Source organism: Cebus imitator, unplaced genomic scaffold (genome assembly GCF_001604975.1).
Source record: "Cebus imitator isolate Cc_AM_T3 unplaced genomic scaffold, Cebus_imitator-1.0 Scaffold58, whole genome shotgun sequence".
In the NCBI taxonomy this organism is placed as follows: domain Eukaryota; kingdom Metazoa; phylum Chordata; class Mammalia; order Primates; family Cebidae; genus Cebus; species Cebus imitator.
Genome location: NW_016107373.1, coordinates 1,905,921 through 1,926,446, shown reverse-complemented (window position 1 = coordinate 1,926,446; position 20,526 = coordinate 1,905,921). Strand labels below are relative to the sequence as shown.

The following is a 20,526-nucleotide window of genomic DNA, read 5'->3' as shown; positions in this document are numbered from 1 at the left end:
GGCTTTTTCTATACCTACTAAGATGGCTATTTTGCCCAGCAGCCAGATGATGGTAATGGAATAGATGATAATAGAACAAGGAGGCCAAGGCAAGTCTGCTTGGGAAGAACGTTCTCCAGTCCTGGAGGTGTCCAGTCAACAGTGAAGGCCCACAGCCTCTATGTTTCCACCTGGGCGTTACCATCAGCCTGGGCCAAAAGCAAGCCCCACAGACTTGAAAGGATGAGACCAGCTATCACTGTCCACATCAGAAACTTTACCTAGAGATTGTTGGGCCCAGTTTGAAGACAAAGGGTGGGCCAAGGGGCAGAAGGGTGCAGATGACAAATGGGATTGCAGGAGTAGAACAAGGCTTAAACCTGTAAAGAGCTGTGGCCTGTGCAAATCAACAGGAAGTTGGGTAACACAAAGGAAAAAAAAGAGCTATGGCCTGTGGTTTTTATCAGCTGGAGAACATTTTGTAGAGGGATGCCCCTTAAGTCACCAACAGGAGTTCCTTTTCTACAAACCCCCAGTGGGCCCCTTCTCTCAAGGGCCTTATGCCATGGATGGGTTCAGACTCAGTGGTAGCCACAGGAAATCCTGTGTCCTGCACATCTGGGAGAACAGAAGGTGCTAGAGGTACAGGAGTTGATCCTGGTTTCAGGATGTTTAGCTTCCTTTAGTTCTCCAAATCAAATCTGAAGGGAATATCTACTCATGCCAGGATGTTCTAACTTCTAGAAAGACTGTGAACAAGTTAGGCACAGAGTCTGTCTCCAGAAACGGTCTTCTGGAAATGTTGGACATTGAACAAGGAATTATAGATGTTGTAAGGATTAGAAAGGGAGAGGTTCAGAGGGTTATGGGAGCAAAGAGCATGAGGACTGCATCAATCAGTTCTTGTTTGCAAGCTGGCTTTTGAAAAAGGCAAGGGTTTTTTAGGCGACATAACCAAAAGTAACCTTCAGGCACAGCTCCAGGTTCCAAAGAATGCTATGAGGAATGCAATCTCCATGTTTCAGCTCTTCTTTCCTCTCTGTTATTTGATCCTCAGAAAGGCTTTCCTTGATCAGTGGCAAAGCCAGTCACCACCAGCTTATTTTCGGTCTGTTTAGTAATACTAGATAGAGGAACGTATGTGCCTCTTTTCCAAAAGCTTCAGGAAAAGTCCCAAGGCATGTTTTCATTGGCCTGGCTTGGGTCATGTGACTGGCCCTGACTCAGTGACTATGGCCAGGTGTAGGCGTGTTTCCATTGGCCTGGCTTGGGTCATGTGACTGCCCCTGACTCAGTGACTGTGGCCAGGTGTCAGAGTGGGTGCTTTCCCTGACCAGACTTGGATCGTGAGCCCACACCCAGAGCTGGAAGGGAGGTTTCGCTCTACTTTACCCATTCAGACTAGGATTAGGGAAGTCTGGTTCTCCACAGGAACATGAGATGCTGTTGCTGAAAAGGGGAGGAAGCTACATGAGCTTTACCACTGGGTTACCCAATAGTAGATGAGGGCAAGCCTCTCTCTATGAAAATATTCTGATTATTAAAAAGGAATGATGGACTTAGAATACCACCATTTTGTAACCCTCAGTGATGATCCATTATGTATTGGTGACTGCTGACACCATACAAGGAGGCAAGCATTATGTGCCCCCTGTAGTCTTGCCAAAGGGACCGGACCTGAGTCCAGTCCAGTTTCTGCTACCAGCCACCAATGTGCAGGTAATGTACAGGACAGAGGACTTGTGGAACAGCACCATGAGTATACTGTCAGCAAAAAAGCCAGGCATGGTGGCTCACACCTGTAATCTCAGCACTTTTTGGGAGGCCAAGGCAGGAGGATCTCTTGAACCCAGGAGTTCAAGACCAGCCTGGGCAACATGACGAGCTCTCATCTCTAAATAAAAACAGATTAGCTAGGTGTGGTGGTGTGTGTCTGTGGTCCCAGCTGCTTGGGAGGCTGAGGTGAGAGAATTGCTTAAGCCCAGGAGGTCATGCCACCGCACTCCTGCCTGGGTGACAGAGAGTGGAGTCTCAAAAAAAAAAGAAAAAGTAAAAGACTCCCAGCACTTTGGGAGGCCAAGGCAGTTGGAACACTTGAAGTCAGGAGTTCGAGATCAGCTTGACGAACATAGTGAAATCCTATCTCTACTAAAAATACAAAAATTGGTCGGGCATGGTGGCACACGCCTGTAATCCCAGCTATTCGGGAGGCTGAGGCACAAGAATTGCTTGAACCTGGGAGGTGGAGTTTGCAGTGAAATGAGATGATGCCACTGCACTCCAGCCTGGGTGACAGAGTGAGACTCCGTCTCAAAAAAAAAAAAAGAAAACTGAGTAGCTGGGATTACAGGTGCACACTACCATGCCTGGCTAATTTTTGTCTTTTTAGAGACAGGGTTTCACCATGTTGGCCTAGTTGGTCTCGAGCTCCTGACCTCAGGTGATCCTCCCACTTCGTCTCCCAAAGTGCTGGCATTACAGGCATGAGCCACTGTACCAGGACAGAAATAAGTTTGTTTAATGGCCAAGACTAAATTATAACACCTAGGAATGCACATTCAGGTGAAAAAAAAAAGCTACTTAAACACATTAAATAACTGTGAAAAGTTAAATTCCTTCCTTTCAAACATGTTTTGCCAAAATAAAAAAATGTAAACATTTCAGAAATTCAGAAAGTGTTTATTATAAAAGCTGAGGTAGGGGCTACTATGTGGGGGACTGGAAGGGACTATTCCTGGGATGAGCACATAGACTCTTGGAGTGACTGTCAAAGCTCTGTTTCCCGAACTTTGGTGGCCATTGCATGAGTATTTGCCTTAGAATAATTCATTAAGTCACACATTTGTGGATTTTCTGTATCCATGTTTCATTTAAAATAAAAATACTTCAAAAGGTTGGTGGGGGGGTTAGCAAGGGTGTACACAGGCAGAAATACCTAGTGTCTGTTAGAGGTGCTTAACCACAGGGGTTACCTGCTGAGGAGGAGGCCTTGAGGTTTCGACTTAAAGGAAGAGTCTCAGTTAACCAGGTGAAGGTGAGGGGACAGGCAGGCCGTGGACCAGAGGCAGCTGCTTGTGCAGAGGCAAAGGCCAGTGAGAGCAGATGTGTAAAGAGGAGGGGCAGTGGGAAGCAGAGGTTGCAGTGAGCCAAGATCGCACCACTGCACTCCAGCCTGACCCTATCTAAAAAAAAAAAAAAAAAAAAAAAAAAGACTAGGGGCAAGAGACAGCGCTGGAAAGGCCTGGGTGCTGGGGAGCCACAGAAGCCTTCGTGAAGATGTGGGCTCTGTCCTCAGAGCAACAGGAAGCCCACTGTACACATTATCCTGAGCAACAGGCATCTTTACATCACTCTAGTTTTTAATATAGAGAATGAGTTAGCAGGGGATGGGAGTGGACACAGGGAGGCCAGGCAGGAGGGAGTGGACACAGGTAGGCCGGGAAGGAGGCTGTCACAGTTGTCCAGTCTAGATAATGACCTTAGCCTGAACCAGGTTGGTGGCAGCAGGGAATGGAAAGAAAAGGACAGATTTGGGAAATATTTGTGCAGCAGAATGACTGGACTTGGTGAGGGGACAAAGGTGATGACTAGGATTGTGCCTTGGGCAGTGAGGTAGATAGCAGTGTATTATCTGAGGTAGGGAGGCCAGTGGAAGGGTGGCTTTAAAAAAAAGGGCACATACCCCTCAAGGTGCCTCAGAGGCAGCCAAGTAGAGGTTTTCAGCAGGCAGCCAGGTGGAGCAACCTGGGCTAGAGCTATGGATGTGATTGTCTGCAAAGGGGTGGAACTGGGAGCCATGGGCCTGGATGAGCTTGCTGAGGCACACAGTTGTGTAGAGAACCTAGCACAGAGCCCTGGGCCCACATTTAAGGGAGAGGTAGAGGAGGTGGAGCTGGTGAAAGACCAAGAACACCAGGTGGCCGGGAGTTACCAGGAGATGTAGAGTCACAGAGGCCAAGGAATCGAGGGGATAAGACAGCACAGTCAGCAGGTACAGCGCTGCCGGGAGATCCCAAAATACAAGGACAGAAAGCGCCTGCAGGATTCAGTGGCACAGAAGTCACAGGAGACTCTTGAGGGAGGTAGCCAGGATAGAGTGGGCCAGAAATGGAAGGTGGGGGAGGGGAAGTGCAGAGAGGCCGGCTGTGAAGGAGGAAGAAGGACCCAAGTCCACAGGGTTGCCAGAAGCCGTTTGTTTTCATTTTGTTGTCTGTGCAAAGGGGAGAAACGAGATGATTTTCTCAGTGTTTTGGGAGTGAAGACTGTAAAAGATGTTGAACATGCAAGATAAGGAAGGGGGGCTCCAGAGCAGGTGGAGGCCTTAGCCTTGGCAGGGTCACGGAAGGGGGGTCGGTGTGGGTGCAGGTGAGCTGACAGATTTAGTGGCTGAAAGCAGAGGTGTTTCCCACCTGATGGCTTCCACTTCTAGGGAAGTATGGAGCAGGAGGCCTGAGGAGAATCAAGATTGTGAAACAGTCATCATGGAGAGAGGAGGAGAGGATGTGGGAGTTAAGAATGTGTAAATAGTTGTTAGATGTAATGGAAAGAGAATGGAACCTGGAGTCAGAAGCCAAGTTCACCCCTAGCCATGTCTCTTACCATCTCAGTAACCCCCAGGAGAGTCACAGAACCTTTTGAACTTAGCTTCCTTGTTTTCAAAAGGAGGTAGTGACAGATGATGCCTCGGATGATTGTTAAGATCAAGTGAGACCAGGCACAGTGGCTTATGTCTGTACTCCCAACACTTTGGGAGGCTGAGGCGGGTGGGTCACCCTGAGGTCAGGAGTTCGACACCAGCCTGGCCAACATGGCGAAACCCCATCTCTACTAAAAGTACAAAAATTAGCCAGGTGTGGTGGCGTGTGCCTGTAATCCCAGCTACTTGGGAGGCTGAGGCAGGAGAATCACCTGAACCCGGGAGGCGGAAGTGTCAGTGAGATGAGATCATGCCACTACACTCCAGCCTGGGCAACAAGAGTGAAACTCTTGTCTCGAAAAAAAAAAAAGATAATGAGAGACTGCGTGAAATAGCAAGTCAGGAAAGTAAAGTCCTATGCCAGCAACCAGTGATAATAAAAACATGACCAGTAATATTATATGACACATGGCTCCAGAAGTGAATGACTCTGTTGGTCCCCAGGAATGGATTGGAAATTTCTTCTTTCCCAGCTGCTGTTGAACAATAGTGGAAGTCCCTGGTGTCCATGATACAACGTCAGGGCCCCTAATGACTAGAGAGGGGACTGAGAAAAAAATTTTTTTTTCTGTAAAGTAGAAGTTGTTTTTCCTGCTATATAATTAGAGAGTTTATTCAGTGCTTTCAGAATTCTTTCATATCTCATTTTAATCCACAGGAGATTGGAAATTTTGTTCTTATTTAATAGATAAGTAGCTGAGGGATGTGAAAACATGTTGACAATCACCCCACAAATTAAAGAGCAAGTCAGGGAAGTCGCTGGTCTGCTGGTTCCGTCTCCGAATCAGCTGGACGAGCACAGTGTTCAAGTGCTGGCTCCATGGCTGGCTGTTCTGTGACCTCAGGCAGATTCCTTAACCATCCAATGCCTCCATTTTTTCGTCTGTAACATCCAGGCCCTTCCTTTTGCCACCTTCTCTTTCTGCTGTAGGCCTGGGTTGCCAACTATGAGAGACCCCGAATGAACGCCAACTCCCTCCTGGCCAGCCCCACAGGCCTCAGCCCCTACCTGCGCTTTGGTTGTCTCTCCTGCCGCCTCTTCTACTACCGCCTGTGGGACCTTTATAAAAAGGTAAGAGGGACGTACCTGCCCAAGCTGTAGCTAAGGCCTGCAGCCAGGCCTTTTGGGCTTGTCAGTTGCCTTAAAAAAAAAAAGGCATTGGTGGGAGGGGGTTGGGCTGTGGCCGCTGGAAGGGCCTAAGTGTGCAGATAGTCCAGAGGAGGAGAGAGGAGTCCATATCCCACAGGGCAGGGGCAAGCACAGAGTGAACTGCCCACCAGAATGAGGCCCAGGCCATCATGCAGAGCAGAAGGGCAGGCAGAAAGCAGGCCTCAGGTGTGACTCGAGAGGTGGCAGATCCTCTGGCAGCTGGTGGGTGGGGGTGAGGTCCCCGCGTGAGAGGCATGGAGAGGGTGAGGCTGGAGCCAGTCTGCAGCTGAAGAGCACAGCTGCCCCCTCCAGGCTGTGTCCACAGCACTCAGAAGGGGAGTCTAGGAGCAGCAGTTGTCCATCAGTGATGGAGGGAGTGGTCTGGAGAGGCTGCACACAGAGCTGTGCTAAACACACAAGAAGCAAATAAGCCTGTGTTAAGTGTCCCCAGAAGGAGAGAGGGCAACACAGTCAACATTCAGAGTGATCACATCATCTTGTGCCTATGATTTTTTCATTTCTGTTGTGTTTTTAAGAGACAGAGTCTAGATCTGTTACCCAGGCTGGAGTTTAGTGTGGCCTGATCACAGCTCACTGCAACCTCAGAATCCTGGGCTCAAGCAATCCCCCACCTCAGCCTCTCAAGCAGCTGGAACCAAAGGTGTGTGCCACCATCCCAAGCTAATTTCTAAAATTTTTTGTGGAGATGGGGTCTTGCTATGTTGCCCAGGCTGGTCTCGAACTCTTGGGCACAAGCAATTCTCCTGCCTCAGCCTTCCATAGTGCTGGGATCACAGGTGTGAGCCACCTTGCCTAGCAGTTGTGTCTGCGTTTGTTTTTGTTTGTTTGTTTTTGAGACAGGATCTCACTCTGTCACCAAGGCTCGAGTGCTGTGGTATGATCATGGCTTGCTGCAGCCACAACCTTTTGGGCTCAGGAGATCCTCCTACCTCAGCTTCCCAGGTAGCTGGGGCTACAGGCTCATGCCACCACACCTGGCTGATTTTTTTGTATTTTTTGTAGAGACTGGGTTTCGTCATGTTGCCCAGGCTGTTCCCAAACTCCTGGGTTCAAGCAGTCTACCCACCTACATTTTTTTAGTGTTATCGCCCCATCCTTGCCATTTTTGAGATTTTGTGGCATGGGGTAGCTTTGCCAGTCTGGTGAGTAATCTTGTGGCTTTAGGGAAGTTATTATTTGCTTGGAGGTCTGATTTCTTAATTACTTTATGGTCCCAGATCCAGGCTGTGTGTATAACTTATTCAACCAGAATCTAGACAGCATTTTTCATGTGCGCTGATAGGAAAATTCCTTTTGACTGTCTAAAAGGTGGAGCCAAACAGGGAACTCTGAGGACAAGGAACATGACCAGCCTTGGGAAATTTGATTCCTAGTGCAGAGTCCTGTGGTGAGGTTCCTTCCCACTGCCCGGCCCTCTATAGCTTTCTTCTTGCTCAGGGCAGTGGCACAGTGCAGGCAGGGCCTGGGTGTTGCACCTGCAGGCATACTGTGCCGCTTCTAGGGGATAGTTCCTCCACATCTGGGGTTGAGCCACCAGGTCTGTGGAGGGCCCAGATTCCTTTGTAGAAGATGCCTGAGAGGCGTCATGCTAAGAGCTGGGCGAGTGTTTGTACCCATGTGCCACCCTACCCTCAGGTGAAGCGGAACAGCACACCTCCCCTCTCCCTATTTGGGCAACTCCTATGGCGAGAGTTCTTCTACACGGCAGCTACCAACAACCCCAGGTTTGACCGCATGGAGGGGAACCCCATCTGCATCCAGATCCCCTGGGACCGCAATCCTGAGGCCCTGGCCAAGTGGGCCGAGGGCAAGACAGGCTTCCCTTGGATTGATGCCATCATGACCCAACTGAGGCAGGAGGGCTGGATCCACCACCTGGCCCGGCACGCCGTGGCCTGCTTCCTGACCCGCGGGGACCTCTGGGTCAGCTGGGAGAGCGGGGTCCGGGTGAGTGGTCTCTCAGCAAAAAGCTGGCCTGTACCTTCTGGTCAGGCCCAGCAAAGGTTAGCCCCCTTCTGGGCTGAGGGATGGGTTGGGATTTCTGGGTCCAGGAGATCCCCTTCAAATCTTCTGTGGCTTGCCTTCAGCAGAAGGGCTTTGGCTCCTGGGGGCACTGTGGTGACTTGGGAAGAAACATGGCAGCAGGTCCCCAAGGAGGCTGATCATCCCCTCCCCTATTTAGGTATTTGATGAGCTGCTCCTGGATGCAGATTTCAGCGTGAACGCAGGCAGCTGGATGTGGCTGTCCTGCAGTGCTTTCTTCCAGCAGTTCTTCCACTGCTACTGCCCTGTGGGCTTCGGCCGTCGCACAGACCCCAGTGGAGACTACATCAGGTGAGGATGCAGACAAGGCTCTCTGGCTTCTGATCACTGTGTCCTCCTCCTAGGATGGGATACCCCGGGCCCTTTGAAGGAGAGTCTAGGTATGCTGACGAGTCAACTGGGGCATCTTATTTCAGGCGGTACCTGCCCAAATTGAAAGGGTTCCCCTCTCGATACATCTATGAGCCCTGGAATGCCCCAGAGTCCATTCAGAAGGCAGCCAAGTGCATCATTGGTGTGGACTACCCACGGCCCATCGTCAACCATGCCGAGACCAGTCGGCTCAACATTGAACGAATGAAGCAGATTTACCAGCAGCTCTCACGCTACCGGGGACTCTGTAAGGAGACAAATACCTGGCTCACTGAAGGGAAGGACAGCACCTGTAGGCTCAGTGGGACCAGATGGGGATGTCCAGTTACTTGCAAAGGGAGGCTAGTGCTGTCTTTCAGGCTAAGTTCACCTACCTTCCTGGGATGTGGGACCTTGCAGGCTGGGATGGACTGGGCCTCCCTGAGTAGTTTTGGGGCAGTGGGAAGAAATGGAACCTCAGTGTCTTGGTCCTACCCGCCCCACCCCGGCTTGCTTCATCCTGCCCTGTAACCCTCTGCAGTCCTGCAAGACGGCACTCTGATTACTTCCTGCCTCTCTCCCAGGTCTCCTGGCATCTGTCCCTTCCTGTGTGGAAGACCTCAGTCACCCTGTGGCAGAGCCCAGCTCGAGCCAGGCTGGGAGCATGAGCAGTGCAGGTGAGAAGCAGCTGGCTCCTGTGGCCTTCCGTGGCCTGAGCCACCACTTCAGTCATTCAGGACTAAGGCCAGAAGGAGGCCTTGCCTGATGGAGCTTACATTCCACCTGCAGTGGTCAGATAGTGAAGGAACCAAGTCGGATCATTTCAGATAGCAAGTGCTTTGGAGGAAAAGAAAGTTGAGTGCCTTGATAGAGGGACTGGGGAAGGAGGGCTTCCTCTGCATCATTTGAGATTGGAGCAGTCAGGGAACACCTGTGTAAGCAGAGACCCACGTCATGAGCAGGAGCTAGCCCTGCCACACACTGAGAAAATAACATTCCAGACAAAGGGAATAGCAGGGAAAAGCTCAAAAACAGTACCGAGCTTAGCCAATTCAAGGAACCAAGGGGAGGTCAGTGTGGCGACTATGTCCCAGTACAGAGCTAGAATGAGATGAGAAGATAAGCACCAGCAGCATGTGGCAGGCCTGATGTCCAAGACGAGGACTAGGATTTAGCCTTCTGTGCACTGAAGGATGGTTAGTAGGGCAGGGCATGATTGGACTTAGGCCTGAAAAAGCTCCCCAGCCTGCTGGGTGGAGATTGGACAGTGTAGGCTGGAGCAGGCATAGGGAGCCCAGGGAGAAGGCAGCACAGACAGGGTGGTGGCCGCAAAGAGAGAGACTAGACAGATTCACTGCATTCTGAGCCTCCTCCCTTTTTGGGACTGAACATCAGGAACATGAGATGGCAGAACAAGGGTTTTTCTAGTTTCCCAACTAGGCTGCCTCCATGGGCAGCATGCCTCCTCTTCGGGGCGCCTGCTCTTTGCTGCTTAGGGAGGCTGATTCAGGGTTGCCAAGGGAATGCCTCACCTTCAAAGCAAGGACAGCAGGCAGGCCAAATCAGTCTCTGGCTGCAGCCCGTGGCATTTGGGGCCCAAAAGCTGGTCCTGCTACCAGCAAGCCTGGTCGGTCATGTTCTCCTTAGACATTTCCAGGAAAACTCACTGCTGAAAGCAAGGCCAGGGGTGCGGCATGCTGGCATTCCATTGATGAGTGTGCTCCCGGTCCCCTAAAGAGCTGCCGCTGCACAGTGTAGGATCATTTTGCTGCATCACTTGAGATTGGAGCAGTCAGGGAGCACCTCTGTAAGCACAGTCTATGTGACCCTTGACACACTTCCCTACACTATGTGACCCTTGACACACTTCCCTACAGGCCCAAGACCACTACCCAGTGGCCCAGCATCTCCCAAACGCAAGCTGGAAGCAGCCGAGGAACCACCTGGTGAAGAACTCAGCAAACGGGCCAGGGTGGCAGAGTTGCCTACCCCAGAGCTGCCAAGCAAGGATGTCTGAGAGTGAGTGACAGCAGCCTAGAGTCAACCTTAGGAAGGAGGGGAGGGGGCAGGGCCAGCCAAAGGTTAAAACACAGCAAACTAGATGAAATGCTGTAGCTTAGCTGCTGTAGCTTTACCATTTTACAGTGGCAGCCCGGGTTCAATCCTGGCTTAAGGAATGAGTACTTTCTGGTTGATACCTGTGTGACCTTTACCATTGGGCCTGTAATCCCCAGTGCTTTGGGAAACCAAGGTGGGAGGATCACTTAAGGCCAGGAGTTGAAGACTAACCTGGCCAACATAGTGAGACTCCGTCTCAAAAAATAATAATAATCTGGTGGGACTGCATGACTGTTAGGATTTCAGCTCAAAAATCCCACCATTCTGATTTTATCAGAGAATTAAAAGTCAAGCCCTTTTCTTTTCTTTTTTTTTTTTTCTTGCCAGCTCAGGGAAAATAGGAGGCACGGGTGGAGGGGCGCTAGGGGGTGGCACTTCTACCTATTAAAGTGATTCACACTCAGCGAAAAGAAAGCTGAGACCTGTGTGTGAAACAATGGGGAAAAGGCCCATTGCAGGGTCCAAGGCTGCTCCAGGCTCCCTCCAACCCGCCTCTCCCACAGGCTGTGTTCTGTAGGCCAGCCAGTGGAGGGCAGCACTGACCTTGAGAAGCATGGACAGAAGGCTGTGCTGTGTCTCACTCGGCCCAGCCCGGCCTGAGGACCAGTAGACCCAGTCTGTCATCACCTTTGCGTGCACCTCCCTGGCAGCGCTCATCTTGGAAGCCTCCTGAATGTCGTCAGAACACTGGCTTCTCCTTTCTCAAAGCAGGAAGGGCCTTTTATGCCATTCTTGGAGAAATGTAAATTCCTGTCCCCTCTGAGTCATCATCAAGCTGTTCCTTATGTGTTATGTCTTCATCATTAGATTAGAGGGTGATTTTTCTCTGTGGAGCTGATAGGTTCTTTTTTCCAGATCCTTCTTACTTCAGGGCCAGGCTGGGGCCATCTGGTTTGAGTGTCTGGATTTGTGTGCTCACTGAGATGGGCATTTGATGCCTTCACCTTTCACCTTTCCTGGGCTCTTTGACATAGACATTGCTGATGGACAGGTGTGTGCTGTCTTGTTCCTGGGAGTGCCAGCAACCTACCACTCTCTCAGTTATCTCTTAGCTCTGTGATACTAAGCAAAGTTCATCCTGCATTACAAATCTGGAACTTGCCAGGCTGACACTCTGATTTTCAGATGAGAAGACCAAAGAACAGAGAGGTTAAATGTCTGGGTCAAGGTTGTTCAGTAAGTTCACGGTGTCCAATTCAACATGAAATTGTTGCCAGCAGGTGGGTGAGGAAGGGGGAGCATTAAACATATAAAATGTGATGTGATGTCCAGCCACAAGAATTTAACAGTCTGCTTAGATAAAAAGGAGCAATAACCTATAATTCCTGGACAAATGATACAGATAGTACAAGCTTATCAGAAGGGGAACAAGCAGGGAACACATCACAGACGTTTGCACTAGGGGGCCTGAAAAGTGAATTGGATTCAGGCGGTGAGCAGGGCACTCAGGACAGAAAAACGCTAAAGGTTCACATGATCTTGTACAAATCACTTAACTGCTATAAGGCTCAGTTTCCTCACCTATAAATCAGGTTGCTATTGGAGCGATTAAGTGATTAAATCTGTATGTGTCAGCTAGAAGTTGGGGGGTCTGCTAATAATAGAAAGCTCAATTACTGTGGCTAAAACAAATAGGGATTTATTTTTCTTCCCTAACAAGGGGCCTAGAAATAGTGCTGCTGGTTTGGCCTTGGATGGCAGCCCCAGCTGCGGCCATTTATTCCTGATTCAAAGAGGAAAGAGAAGGGACAGCAAGGGCAGCAGCACTCCTTCTGTACACATATCCAGAGCTCACGGTTTGCCAGATACCATTCCAGGCATTGGGGGTAGGGTGTGTACAAGACTGGCAATGTCCCTTCCCCCTTGGGTGCGTATTGGTGGAAGGAGACAGACAGTAAACAAATATTTAAAATTTCAAGATGCCATAAGTGCTGTGAAAAAAAACAATAAAATAGAGTAAGAAAGTAAGGTCGGGCGCAGAAGAGGTTGCAGCTCTGTAGTATCAGGGTTGCTAGTCCAGGGACCATACTTGGAGAATCACTGACTTAGACCAATCATAATCCATTTTCTGGGCCAGGTCCATTGCCTCGTGAACAAATTTTAGGTTCTGATAACCAGAAAGTGTGGATACTGGTAGACAGCTAACGGTGACTGCATGATGGGCAACACACTTATCCAAGTGCGTGGCTCCTAAGTCCTTGCTAAGCAGTAGTTATTGTTTTAGGTATTGCTATGATGATCATTGTAGAAGCACACAGGGTTACAGCTGGGTCTGAGCATGGAGGGTTGTAAATGGCAGTCACTTACTGAGTCTGCTGGTGTACTCTCTGGGAGTGAAGAAGCATTTTGGAACAGGAATGATCAGATTGGTATTTTTGGAGGATTGATTAGGCATTGGGCTGGGACCTGCAGAGGAACAGGTGGGGGAGAGAAAGCCAGTTGAGAGGCTTGACAGTGATTCCAAGGGAAGATGTGACAAGGATGCAGAGGTAAGCGCCCATCTCTTGCCCTGGAGTCCAGAAAATTGTCAGCCTGCTGAGATTTTAAGGACTGATTCATGAGGTTTACTTTGCCCTCCACAGTGGCTCATTGGGCATTTGGGCCAGGCTAGACTGTGAAGGTTGGGGTCCAGAGGTCAGAGGGCATGGGCAGGTTCAGACTTCCCTCTAAGACAGACTGCAGGGAGCACCTGTACTCTTTGGAAATCCTGAGAGAAGAAAGGACAGCATGTCTCACCATGTGCTGCCAGAGGCACCTGGGCCTAAAGATGCTTCGCATCCTCATCTGTAGAAAGGTGATAACAGGATCTTGTCACCTGCCCTACCCATTGAGCATACATGTCAGGGAAAGAAATTGAAAAACCACATGTGAAAAGTCTTTGAATATGTGAAATGCACCATGCAGTTGGAATCACATTATCATCTTACACCTGCTTCTCCGGGTGTCTTTGATTATGTTGGTGTTACTTCGGTCAGAGCCAGCACCCTAAGCTGAGTGGACCACAGAGCTGTGGCTTTGTAGCCCAAATTGGTGTCGAGTTATATCCCTGTGGGCGGTGTGGGGAGAGACTTGTCCCTTTTCCACCCATTTCCTCTGTCATTTTTAACTGTGTGACTTTGAGCTGGATCCATAGCCTTTCTGCCATGCTGTAGGTGTAAGATGTGAATAGCCATTCTTTACCAGCCTGAAGGCTACATCCTGGGCATTTTTTTTTTTTTTTCCTTTTGAGACAGAGTCTTGCTCTGTTGCCAGGCACCAGGCTGGAGTGCAGTGGCACAATCTCAGCTCGCTGCAATCTCCGCCTCCTGGGTTCAAGCAATTCTCCTGCCTCAGCCTCCTGAGTAGCTGGGACTGCAGGCACACACCACCATGCCCACCTAATTTTTGTGTTTTTTAGTAGAGACAGGGTTTCACCATGTTGGCCCATCCTGGGCCTTTTGAGGTCTCCTTTAGCTCTGAGCTCTATAGTTCTGGATTCTGTTTTTCTAATGCCTCAGGCCTGTGGCAGTGTACAGGGTGGACAGTCACTTATAATTTAGACTGATCTGGTAGGAAAACATGGCCTCCAATCAGTAGGTTCCAAACTTACCTCAAATTCACACCAGCTGTCTGTTCTGCATTAAGTTTTATTTTACAGCATTCACTAAACTGAAAAACAAGCCAGCCCCCAAATCGCTATTGTTTCAAATGGTTCCCCATAATCCCCAAAGCTGCTGACGGCTCCGGATTCCATTAGCCTCGAATTGTGTACAGATTTCTCTCATTGGTGCAATTATTTTACCATGAGGAAAACAGCTCACGTGTTCCATTTGCCCTTCTGCTGGTACAGAGTGATCTGTGGAGAGAAGCCCCATTGAATACAAAAGGTTCCTGGCCAAGGATCACCTCTTCCCCTCCCCCGCCGGCTTTTGTTGGCCCTGCGGTAAGCCTAACTGGGTAAATCATTGAGTAAAACCTGCCTTCTGGGTTCTCTCTGATGTCTTTTTGACACTAGTTTAGTTGTATACTGTGTCCTTATAAGGTGAAAGGCACTAGCAATTGGTAAAATGCTAAACAGTGGAAGCGGAGGCAGTGTGGCATTGGCCAAAGAGCCCTGCATTACACTCAGACCAGTGTCTGGTCCCAGACCCACCAGCATTACACTCAGTCCAGTGTCTATGGCCCAGACCTGCCACTTGCCTCTTGCGAGACTCCACCGAAGTAGTCTCACCTCTCTGACTTTCAGTTCCTGCCCTGAAAATGAGAAGTTTAGACTCATGCCCCCTAGCGCTTTCCCTGGCACTTCATAAGTAGGCGTTGACTGATGGCTGTCCCTTCCACTTTCTTGCATAATCTGCATGCTGTGGGAAGGGTAAAGAGGGTAAAGGTGTGGTTGACCTGAGGAGTGAGACTGAGCTAAGAGCTTCAGCCCTCTCCCCAATCCAGGCCCAGCTGTACTTCCCTGGCCCTCACTTTTAGTAGCAAACAGTCTGCCTTTCTCAAGCTCTTGGGCACTGTGCTTTACCCAATATGATGGGGAGAGGGAGGGAAACGCTGAGCCTTGGTGACAGTCTGCAAACGAAGTTTCCTCCAAACCTTCAGCTGTTGTGGACTCTGCCAGCATAAGCTCATGCCTACAGGCATGCATACACCCGTCCAGGGTGAGGAGCTTAGGGACCGGAGGATTTATACACTTGGGTTCTTGATAGCATCTAAAGGATGGTAAGGGGTGTGAGGGCAAAGGTACCCAGGAGGCCATGCTAACTATCATTGGGGTGCAGAGGGAGGCAGTCTTTATGCTACTTTATGTTCTAGCTGCCTCTGTGTTTCTTGTATTAATGACAGGTTGAAAGAGTTGGCCAACTAAGAGATTGATTTTTCAGTGAATGTTTTATGAGTTGATTTTTCCCTTAGTGGCTCCCTTTGGCTATTCTTCCCTTCCCTTTAGTGCGACTGTCATCATTTTTCTGCAAGACCTCATTTGATTTCCCCAGACCCCTTTTTCTACAGATATATGCCTGAGCTTTAGGACAGGCGCACAGCACCAACTTCTTATCTGCAGATCAGGTAGCTTGAGTAACTTGAACAGGCCTTTGACTAGCTTTGTAGGCAAGGCCAAGCTGGTTCTTCCAAACCTTGACTTTCTCTGTCGGTAGCTTTGAAACCATCATAGAGGGACTTGGGTGAGTAGGGCCTCTGAACCCAGGACACTGCCAGCTCCCTTCATGAGCCTTCCCAAAACTAACTGGTGCTGAAGTCAACAGAGGTCTGAATTGCTATCATTCTATCCACCTTATCATTCTGTCCCCTTGTCTTCTAAGCTTAGGCATTGGTTCTTAAATCCTGTTTGGGTTACTCCCTACTTTGGAGAGACTGATGAAGAATGAAACCCATATCCAGAAAACTGCACATGTTCATACACAGAGAGGAATGTGCACATCACTCCAGAGGCCCCATGAACGGCCCCTGAAGCCCATCCTTGGACTCCTTAAGGCCCAGGAACCCCAGATTAAGAGCACTTACTCTAAGGAACCTTCATGTACCCTTTATCTTCCCCCATCCCTGAAGGTGGATAAAACATACACAAAAAAATGCATGTGTTGGGGACGGAGAACCTTTTATGGTATATCCTGTAATCCTGAAAGTTTTCTATTTCAGAAAAATAGCCATCTCTTTAGTTTAACAACAGGGGCCAGAGAGAGCCCTGTATGTGGAGTATATGCTCACAGTCAGCATATTTCAATAAAAACATTTAGCATGTAGCCTTAAAAGCATCACATATGTCAGAAGACTGATACTGAATCCTTGTCTCCAATGTCTTTGACTTTAAGAGTATTTTCCCTTTTCTAATAACAGCTTAATTCACATACATATCTTTTGGATATTAGCCTTTGTGCCGCCATGTTGAATTTCTTTTAAGGCTTTAAAAGTCTTAATGAGCAGTAGTATCATATAGAGATTACTTGTTGGTAAAAATACAATTTGAGAATCAGACAGATGTGGATTTCCTTTCTTGGCTCTGCCACTTATGAATGCTGTTGTCCTGGGCAAGTTTCTTCTCCTCTCTGGTTTCTGTTTTCTCGTCTGCAAAAATAGAGGGCAAGCTTCAAGGTCACTGGGATCTCAAGTTGTGTTAGTCTGCTCAGGCTGCCATGACAGAGTACCACAGACTGGGTGGCTTAATCAACAGAAATGTGTCCTCTCACTGTTCTAGAGGCTACAAGTCTGAGATCAAAACGTTGCCAGGGTTGGCGTCTTTTCTTCTGAGGCCCCTCTCTGTGGCTTATAAACAGCCGTCTTCTCCCTATGTCTTCACATGCTCTTCCCTCTGTACTGCCTGGGTCTAAATTCCTTCTTCCTATAAGGATACCAGTTATATTGGATTAGGGCCCATACTAATTACCTCATTTAATTTAATTACCTCTTTAATGACCCTGTCTCCAAATACAGTCACCTTCTGGGGTTAAGACTTCAACATAAGAATTGTGTGGGGGACAGAATTCAGCCACAGCACAAATGTATAGTACCTGACTCATGGCAGGCTTAGTAAGCCTACTTGTTGCCTACCTCACCACCATTTAAACTGCACAAACTTTTAATGGGATGCTGCGTGTCTCTGTAGACTGTCAGACACACTATTTAAACAGACAACCCAGCTTTGTGGCAGGCTCACCCTGTCCTTCCTTTGTTTCAGGGATGAAGCTGTTTCTTCCCTTTGCCCCAGATTCTGGATGTCATAAATCTTTAAAATGAGTCATCCTCGTGTCTCCTCTCTCCCTCCTGCCCCCACAATCTTCAGCACTGTGCAGGGTGCTTTCATCTATATGTGGAAATATGCTCACCTGCTGATTCTAAACTCAGTCATTGCCTTACTCTTCAAAATTACTGGTCCCCACGGGCCTCTCTTCCAGCCATTTTTTCCTGATTCTCCATCTCTGGCAGCAGCTGCTATGCCTTGCTTCAGAATCTGCCCTTGTCATATCTGAGCAAGTATCCCCCAAGGCTTCACGTGACTCTCACATAGCCGTGTCCTTCTCCTCCTCCTCCTCCTTCTCCTCCTCTGCTACGTGCAACCCTTGGTGAAGGGCCTGCAGTGGGGAGCTTGTCCTGCATCAGCACTTCAGAGGGGCAGCGTTCCGTCATCCCAGTGGCATCCCAGCAACAACCTGTCCCCAGGTACCGTGGCCAGTTCAGCTCACTCTTTCAGCTCTTCCCAGTTCCCATTCTGAGTGTCCCCAGAGAAGCAGCCAGAGGAGCTTGTGTCCCTGGGCAGCCTCCTGAATGCTCTTTTTGCACTTGTTTTTCTCTTCCAGCTGCAGAGCCCTTGCCCCGTGAGCAAAGCCTGGGTGCCCAAGCAGCCACCACGGCAGCAGAGTACAACCTGCAGAGAAGCTGATCACCGGACAGAGATAGAGCGAGCATGTGTGCGTGTGTGTGCGCGTGTGCAGAGGAGGGAGTGGTGTGCCTGTTTGCGTGTGCATGCATCTGTTTACACTCGTGATTCTGAATGTTGCCTGGGCTGGAGGAGTACCTGTAGCACACCAGTTCTGTTTCCCGGCCTCTAGACACAAGGCTAGAGGTTATGGTAGTGACTTTCAGCCAAGACCTGTTCCTGCAAGCCAGCTGCCTTGTCTGAACAGATCGTAGTGGTGGACCCTAGCTAGGATTCTGGCATCTCACTCCCTAGACCTCCTTCCCTCCCTCCTCACGTCAGACTGTGGAGCAGGAGGGCAGCAGTTCTGGCTGTTGTCCAAAGCATGGGATTCTGGAGGCAGCCGGAGCCCTGCCGAGTTCCTGCTTTCTGACATGGAGGCTGGGCAGGCTGGAGTGGATGGATGCTGTCCAGACATAGCCACCTGGCCTCTCTTTCTTATTTTAAAATTCTCTGCTACTGGGCTCAGTCCCGAGGCCTTCCTTGGGCATCTGGGACTGGGCATGAGGCCGTAGACAGATCTAAAAAGTTTCACCACCCTACAGAAGTACACAGCGACACCTGACTGGGTGTGGGGTATGCCTGGTACTGTAATAGGAGCCTAAGACAGCACATCTCCCTTTTCAGGATATAGAACCTAAAGTTAGAAAGAGAATCCCAGCTGTCATTGTTCCTTCCCCAAAAGCTGAGAGCCAGCCTCAGAGCTTACCCGGGAGCTGTGGAGGGGCCAGGGTCAGACTCAGTCACTCTACCAGGAGGAGACCAGGTTCCAGTGGCATAAGGCCCCCTGGCTTCTCTGGCCACACTCCAAAGCACCACAGTACTGCCAGTGAGGACAGCTGACATCCAGCCAGGGAAACCATTCTAGTCTTTGTTCTGTTGGCTTCCAGGGCCTGCCCTGGACTTGTTAGCATCCAGAATGCCATGTCAGCGATCCCAGCAACTGAGCGCCAAGGACTCAGGCAGAGGGACTCAGGGATGGGGACTGCTGGGGCAGTTGGCAGAAGACCAAGTAGAAATCACACCCAGCACACCATCCCTTCCAGGAGTAGTAGGTGGGAGGTTTGACCCAGAGAAGCCAAGCCTTGCATTCCAGGAGTGGCCTGTGCTTCCCACCTCTTCCTTCCCACTGCCAAAGGCCTGTGTTAAGAAAGATGTAATGGAAAGGACAACTGTGGTCACCTAGAGCAAGTCTTCCTTCTTCTACCCTGTGGCCTGCACTTGAGCCACAAAGACTGTGTGTGTGTGTGTGTGTGTGTGTGTGTGTGTGTGTGTGTGTACGTGTGTGAGTGTAGCTATGAGGCTGATTCCTGTCTGGATTTTTGTTCTCACATGTATCATTAAGCTGGCCTTTGAGCCTTTCCTTTCTACCTCCCCTGTGACCTTTCCTAGCCTCAGATCTGTTAATTCCTTTGGCCCCAGCCCTGTCCCTCACTGTCCTCTGTCCTTGGACCAGAACCCTGGGGCCAGACCCATCTCCTATAGCTGTCCACCATATTGACAGGCTTCTTCCTGAGATATCCTCAGGTTTTCTCAGCCAGAGAGCTGCCTTTAGAGTCCAACTGTTGTTATGTATGTCACCCTCACTAGAAATGTCCCGTCATCGTGGGAGGGGAGCAGGGCACAGGTGATGGTGTGTATTCAGAGCGTGAGGTTGGGGGCTTCCCTGTTCCCTCAGCTCCAGCCAAGAGGAAAGAGAATCAGGGGCCATTGCCAGAAAGAGTCGAATGAACCTGGAAGGGCAAATCTGAGGGCAGATTCAGTATTCACTAGTAGCGCCTTCAGGTAGCAGGATGATTCCTCTTCCTGTTTGATGCTGGCTCTCTTCACTAAGGTACAGGTTGGTGGGACCACTTACCCCTACTTCACCATCCCTGGCATGCCAGCCCATTCCCAGATCAACCTGCCAGTGGAGTCAGGCAGTGCACTTCTGCAGCCAGGAGGGGCAGGGTGGGAGAGGCTGTGTCCAGTGGCCTAGAGCTCCACGGTGGCTTCATGCCTCCCTTCTCCCGGCTCAGGTGGTCCTGAGGGCTCCCTTGAAACAATGCCCCAAATCCTGACCGAAGAGCCAGCATGGGGAAGAGATGGTTGCAGGGAAAATGCACTTTACAGAGATTTTGTATTGCTGGGAAGGTGTGTTTCTCCCACAGTTTGTGAATATTCTCTTGTTTTATAAATGTCTGACCTGTCTGAGTAAAGCTGTGCTGTCATCATTCTTGTGAGAGGTCTGGGAACCAGAGTTTTGATAAGGCTGAGCCTGAATGAAGCTATTGGCCAACCCATCTTGGTTCTGTGGGAGTCAGGAGCCTCCTGTTTCTCCTTAGGAAGGGAGCAACCATTGCAGACTAGGACAGCTTGGTCAAAAGTTGGCGGTCAATTGGCCAGAACAGTACAGAGCACTCTGGGCCCAGAATGAGGGTTCTGAGTGCCATCCTGCAGTGCCATCCAGCCTTGCAGCCCACTTAAAACTCCAGGCTGTGGGTCAGTTAGTGCAGGGCCTGCTCCAGGTCCTCAATCCATCCTTTAATTCAATGCAACCACTTAAGTGCAGCCCATGGTGAGGAGGGGATGCAGGCTCTCTGGCTGGGACTAGGTAGTGGAGATCTGCCCACAGCCAAGCCTAGGGCCTGGATTCTGGCTTTGTCTCCTGCCCCCCTGGCCAGAGAATGCCCCTCTCTGTGCAGAATGCCCTGCTTCCATGCTAGGGGATGCTAGCCTTGGACTGAGAGCTTTATGGGCTCATACCCCAACTTCCTG

The 20,526-nt window shown here is 49.8% G+C and overlaps 1 protein-coding gene across 1 annotated transcript in view; it reads left to right on the top strand.

Annotated features, from left to right (window-relative positions):
- The window catches only part of CRY2 (cryptochrome circadian regulator 2), a 35,458-nt gene extending 15,491 nt beyond the window's left edge, over window positions 1-19,967 (top strand). The window contains exons 6-12 of the mRNA XM_017529367.2: window positions 5,607-5,747; window positions 7,482-7,793; window positions 8,029-8,180; window positions 8,306-8,508; window positions 8,825-8,917; window positions 10,118-10,259; window positions 17,651-19,967. Of these exons, the coding sequence (XP_017384856.1) occupies window positions 5,607-5,747; window positions 7,482-7,793; window positions 8,029-8,180; window positions 8,306-8,508; window positions 8,825-8,917; window positions 10,118-10,257 (1,041 nt within the window). The 3' untranslated portion in view covers window positions 10,258-10,259; window positions 17,651-19,967. The remainder of the gene's footprint in view (window positions 1-5,606; window positions 5,748-7,481; window positions 7,794-8,028; window positions 8,181-8,305; window positions 8,509-8,824; window positions 8,918-10,117; window positions 10,260-17,650) is intronic.
- Window positions 19,968-20,526: the final 559 nt, after the last annotated feature.